At 37.7% G+C, this 5,365-nt stretch overlaps 1 protein-coding gene across 2 annotated transcripts in view; it reads right to left on the bottom strand.

The window, feature by feature from the left end:
- FNDC3B (fibronectin type III domain containing 3B) overlaps positions 1-5,365 on the bottom strand; it is a 332,590-nt gene that overhangs the window by 31,947 nt on the left and 295,278 nt on the right. For both annotated transcript variants that reach the window (XM_004674965.1, XM_012732895.1), the window contains one exon: positions 1,782-1,994. In XM_004674965.1, the coding sequence (XP_004675022.1) occupies positions 1,782-1,994 (213 nt within the window). The remainder of the gene's footprint in view (positions 1-1,781; positions 1,995-5,365) is intronic.

The following is a 5,365-nucleotide window of genomic DNA, read 5'->3' as shown; positions in this document are numbered from 1 at the left end:
TGATTTTCTGTCTAGTGTATTGAAATAACACTTGAAAGAATATACTTAGATGAGTGGCCATGGGGTTTTTGTTCTGAGCATCTGCACCATTCTCTGCGCAGACTCAGGGAAGCAAGACTAGGAGGCTTGGACTGGGCAGAGCCATCACTCGCCAGCATTCCTAGAAGTCATAGTAGAGTCAGCTGAACTGGGAGTCAAGAGGCAACAGCTTTCATCTCAATTCTACCACCAGCTTCAACCACATTTTAGGTCTTAACTTTTTCTAAAGCAGTATAAGTAGAAGACGGCTCTCTAAAGACGGTTCTCTCTATCTCTAAGTGAAGAGCTCAGGAAACAATGAAAAGACCTGCTTACAAATTCCGCCAAATGCTAGTTTTATAATTTTTCCTATGATTTCTGTTAGCCCACAGTTCCTGCTCTTGTCAGTGTTCACCACTGTAAAACAGGTCCCTACCAGTCAAATAATAAGCCAGTGAAAGGGTACAGCACAATGAACATGCTTGTCTAGGAGTGTGAACTGAGTCTCTATCTAAATTAACCTATCGAAAGAAATCTTACATTCTGTGTGCTTTCCATACTAGAGCTTGTTTCTAGTAAGGAAATATTTTTTTTTTGTTGTCCACTCCAATTACTGGACTTGTCAGGTCCTTCAAAGTCAAGTACAGAATCATCAGTTTGAAAAAAGCAGTTCCTGATCTTTAGAACTGGAACGTCTCTGCCTCTCCAAATTTCCAGGGCACTTCCTGCAATGGAGCTATTGTTCTAGGACAATCTATGGATTGAAATTATGTTCTTGGAGGATGGTACTGGTTCTTTCCTTGATCTGTCTCCATAGAAGGCCAAATGAAACAGCACCTTCCCCATAGCAGAACTCACTGCACTGAAGTCAGTGAAAACACTCCAGTACAGAGTTGGAGGTGGATTGTGAACAGGGGTTTCTGTGCTGACTAGAACCAGTTTTGCAAGTATAGGGATGAAATACTATCATGCACACAGTGCCAGAAATAGTTCTACACCAATACTGGGTGTGTGCTTCCACAGGTATGCCACAGCCCATCAGTTGTTTTGGTTTTTTACCTCTTCCTCTTCCTGATTTTTCTGATTTGGGCTTTTGGTTACAGAACACTGTATTATTAATTTCTGTACTGCAATACAGTTCAGTTGCCATCTTCTGATTGACCATCTTCCGAGAAAATGAAGTTAGGTTAAATAAACACTATGTGAAAGGATGGATATGATTTCTGTAGCCAAGAGTGTTTCCTGGGCATGGAGTCTTATAAAGAATGTTATTTGCTCTGGTTAATTTGATATTGCATTGCCCATAGTTACAGAGTACTATTCCCATTTGTACACCACCACAGCTATTTCAGATTGGTAAACATGTTTGTCTTGATGGTTACTGAATAATTTAAAGAGGTAACATCTCTTCCTGAGTCTTATTTCCTTCAGCACTCATGACTAATATAACACTGTTACAAGTAACACTGTTACATGAATTTGATAATTTTCTTTTTAGATAATTTCTCTCCTTTATTTGACTTTATGAAAGAAAAAACAAACACATATATTATCACAGCAGGGAAACTAGGACTTTAAGAATATTAGTTGAGAAATGTCAAGTGGAAAATGGAGGCTCTAGCTTTGAGTATAAAATACAGCACCCAAATACACGGGAAACCTTTCAACAAGGAGGAAGAACATTTTAAAGACAAATGGGCAAGCGATGTTTCATGCTACAAGTCAAAGCCATCGACCTTTCTGACACCCCCCAATTCCCTTACCTCTTGTTTCTGTCTTCCAGCTGCAGTGTGTACACCATGTCATCAGCAGCGTGTGTTTTGGAGTTGCTGTCTCCCCATTTCAGCTTCAGGCTCTGAGGCCCAGCTGCAGCGCACTCGAGCCTAGGAGGCAAGGGTGGTAATGGCCGAGTTTTTGCTTTAATGAACTGACTAAATGGTCCAGCTCCAATTTCATTTATGGCCTGAATTCTGATCCTGAAAAAGACAAAACAAATATTGTGGGTTTAAAAAACAGCGATTCCTCATTGAAATGAACATTGTGTGCATTAATTCTTCTTGGTCTTAGAGTGGTTATCATGGAAACAAGAAAAACAAATTGAAGTAATTAAAGACAAATTGAGAATTAGATAGCTCTAGGGCAGATTATATTCTCTGCTTCAGAAAGAGGAGAGCAACAGCAGCCCATTAGTGAGATACCCCTTAGTTCTTTAATTAAAAAAGGGGGGAAGCTGCAGACTGAAGGACAGCATTTGAACATGTGCTTTTATATTTTGTTCTAGTCACCCTTCAGCTGTCTCAAAGTCAATTTTGGAAGTAGGTCAAAGAGAATAAATGAAATGGAAGAAATACATCTCCTTCAGAGGTTCAAAACAAAAGAAACCAACTCTTCAACAGGGCCTTTCTCTCCCTCACCAGCCTCATGTAGCATCTCTGCAGTCCCTATCAAGGCTGAGCTAGTGCTGCTGGTGAGCAAGCACCTTTCAGATGCTCCAGGTTCTAAGCAGTGGTTTACTGTAGCTGGTGTTACAGGTAGTAAAAATATATTAACAGGGCCCTCCCTGGTGGCGGAGCGGGTTAAAGCAAAGCACTAAGAAGCTAAAGCCACTTCCACAAGAGTTCGATTCTCCTGCACCGGAGGTGAGCTACATGGCACGGCAGACCTCTCCTGACCCTGGCGCTGTGTCCCCTCAGTAGCGTACTTTGTCAGTTGGCCTGTTCTGCTCCACACTCTGTCTCTGGAGAATCCTCTCACTGTCCCTGCACCTCTGACCTGTACACCAGCATAAATAAATCAATCTTTAATATATATACATATATATACACATTTCCCTCATGCTCTAGGAATTTTGAGTTAAACAGTGAAAGTATACATAAAAATGATATCCTATTATCATTCCTTTTCTTATCCTCTTATCTTCTTCTTACTAGTTGACTGACATAGTTGACTGCTGAATAAAACACACTGATGGCCATGTTTCCTCCTCGTCCTTGACCAACACTCCTGCATATTCTGAAAGCTGGGGCTTCCTTTTCTCTTCCTACAATTCTGTTCTTTCAATAGCCTCACACAATTTTGCAGTTTAACCCTCCATTTCCTCCATGCCCCATTATCAAGGCTCCAGGGGAAATACCACCGAAACACTCTGGTGGGCACATAGGCATCCTACAGAATTGAGTGAGGAATTTGGTGTCACCAGTTTGAAAGGTTCAGATTAAAACCTGCATTGGATTAAAAAACAATGTTTCAAAATATGGTATTAAAACACAGTCCAAGCGATAAATTCTTAGGAAATAGGTCAGTTAAAATAGTCTTATAATTTAGTTACTAACAGCTATTATTATTTATACGTAAGTAGGAAATAGCAATATTTAAGTAGGAAATATTTAGGTATAATTTACCTAAATTTATCATGTGACCTCAAATTAACCTTAATTTTTCAAACTTAAAAGATTATATAATTCAGCAAGTGAATCTAATAATATGACTAGTTTGTAAAGAAGAAGAAGAAAAAAAAACCTAGGTTGATTCTAGGTAAGAGAGAGTAAAGCATAGTCTACCTTACTCTCCCACTGAATAAGGTAATTAATTGATTAAACCTGAATCAAGCAAACTGAACAACTACTTAAGCACTCCAAAAACTAAAAGTGGGAGAATGTGGGGAAAAATATGCAGTATCAACATGCCAGTAGTGAGCTTACCATTTCCCCCTCCATTATCTTGCAGGCTGGATTCAAGACAGCCGGAGATCTAAGAGTGATCACCTGCATAGACAGCTCAAGGAGAGCCCTCCAAGAGCTCAGAGTGAAAAGGAAAAATCCCTGTTCCTTCTCTTTTTTCTACATTCTCTCATTATTGAGACCATTGCCAGTTCCAACATATTAATAACCTTATCAATTGGCACAGAAAAACACTTAACGAAAATTCTCAGTAAATTAGGGATAGCGAACTTTCTCAACCTGAAAAAGGTATCTATAGAAATACATACAGCTGACAACATCCCCATTGATGAACTCTAAATATTTTTCTTTAATAAAAGTTGAGCTTTACTTGGGGGAAAAAAACAAACAAACCCATGATCAGTGTGTCTGTTGTCCCACTGATAGTCAGCATGTCCTAGAAATTCTAGACAGTAGGGGAGAAAGGGACAGAAAGGAAGAAATGAAATATAACACATTGTTGAAAATATTAAAGAAAACCTAAATAGAAAGAGACATACAGTGTTCATGAACTGGGAGACACAACAAAGCAAAATGTCAATTCTCCTCAAATGGATCTATAGATGTAATGCAATTTTAATAATATTTCAGCAGGATTCTCCTTAGTACATAAAAGTAAGTTGATTCTAAACATTATATTCTAAAAGGAAAGGCAAAGGAACCAAAATTGCCAATACAATCTTGAGAAACAAGAATAAAACTGGAAGAATCACACTACTTGATTTAGGTCTTACTATAAAGTTACAGTAATCAAGACAGTGTGGTATTGGTAAAGAGAGAGACACACAGATCAATAAAACAGAATAGAGACTCCAGAAATAGATCTGTACAAACATAACTGATTGATTTTTGACAAAAGTGCAAAAATAATGCAGTGAGAAAGAAAGTGTTTTTAACCAATAGTGTTGGAACAATTGACTATGAATAGGAAAAAAAGTAAGTCTCAATCTAAACTTCACATCTTATAAGAACTTAATCCAAATGGACATAGATCTAGACATAATATAAAATACAAAACTTTAAAGAAGAAAACAGGAGAAAATATGTCATCTAGAATTAGATTAAAAACTTTTCAGATATGATTTGAAAAGCATGATCTATAAAAGAAATTGAAAAATGCACTTAATGAAAATTAAAAACTTTGGCTACTTTTATATTATTATACTAAATACTACTTTAATAATATAATATTAGAAAATTAATCATATTATATTAATACCCCTAAGGAAGAAAAACCCTGTGACTGTATCGGGAATGGAGACAAGATATAGGCTGGGAGAGAGTATGTGTCAAGGATCATACCAGAATGCATAAAGATCTTTCAAAACTCAACAGTAAGGAAAAAAAAAAAACCAAAAAAGAAAAACCCAATTTAAAATTGGGCAAAAGACCAGAACAGACTTTACAGCAAATAGGGAAATAATAAGGCAAATAATCACATGAAAAGAGGTTCATTATCATTAGCCATTAGGAAAATGCAAAATAAAACTATAAAGAGCTAGCACTATGTCCCATATTAAAAAATATTTCATACCGGCCCTCCCTGGTGGCGCAGCGGGTTAAAGCACAGCACTAAGAAGCTTAAGCCACTGCAGCATGAGTTCGATCCCCACCAGCCCCGGAGGTGA

This window comes from Condylura cristata, unplaced genomic scaffold (genome assembly GCF_000260355.1).
Source record: "Condylura cristata isolate star-nosed mole 26May11 unplaced genomic scaffold, ConCri1.0 scaffold00003, whole genome shotgun sequence".
In the NCBI taxonomy this organism is placed as follows: domain Eukaryota; kingdom Metazoa; phylum Chordata; class Mammalia; order Eulipotyphla; family Talpidae; genus Condylura; species Condylura cristata.
The sequence above is the reverse complement of the archived record's forward strand: the minus strand, read 5'-3'. Positions and strand labels throughout refer to the sequence as shown.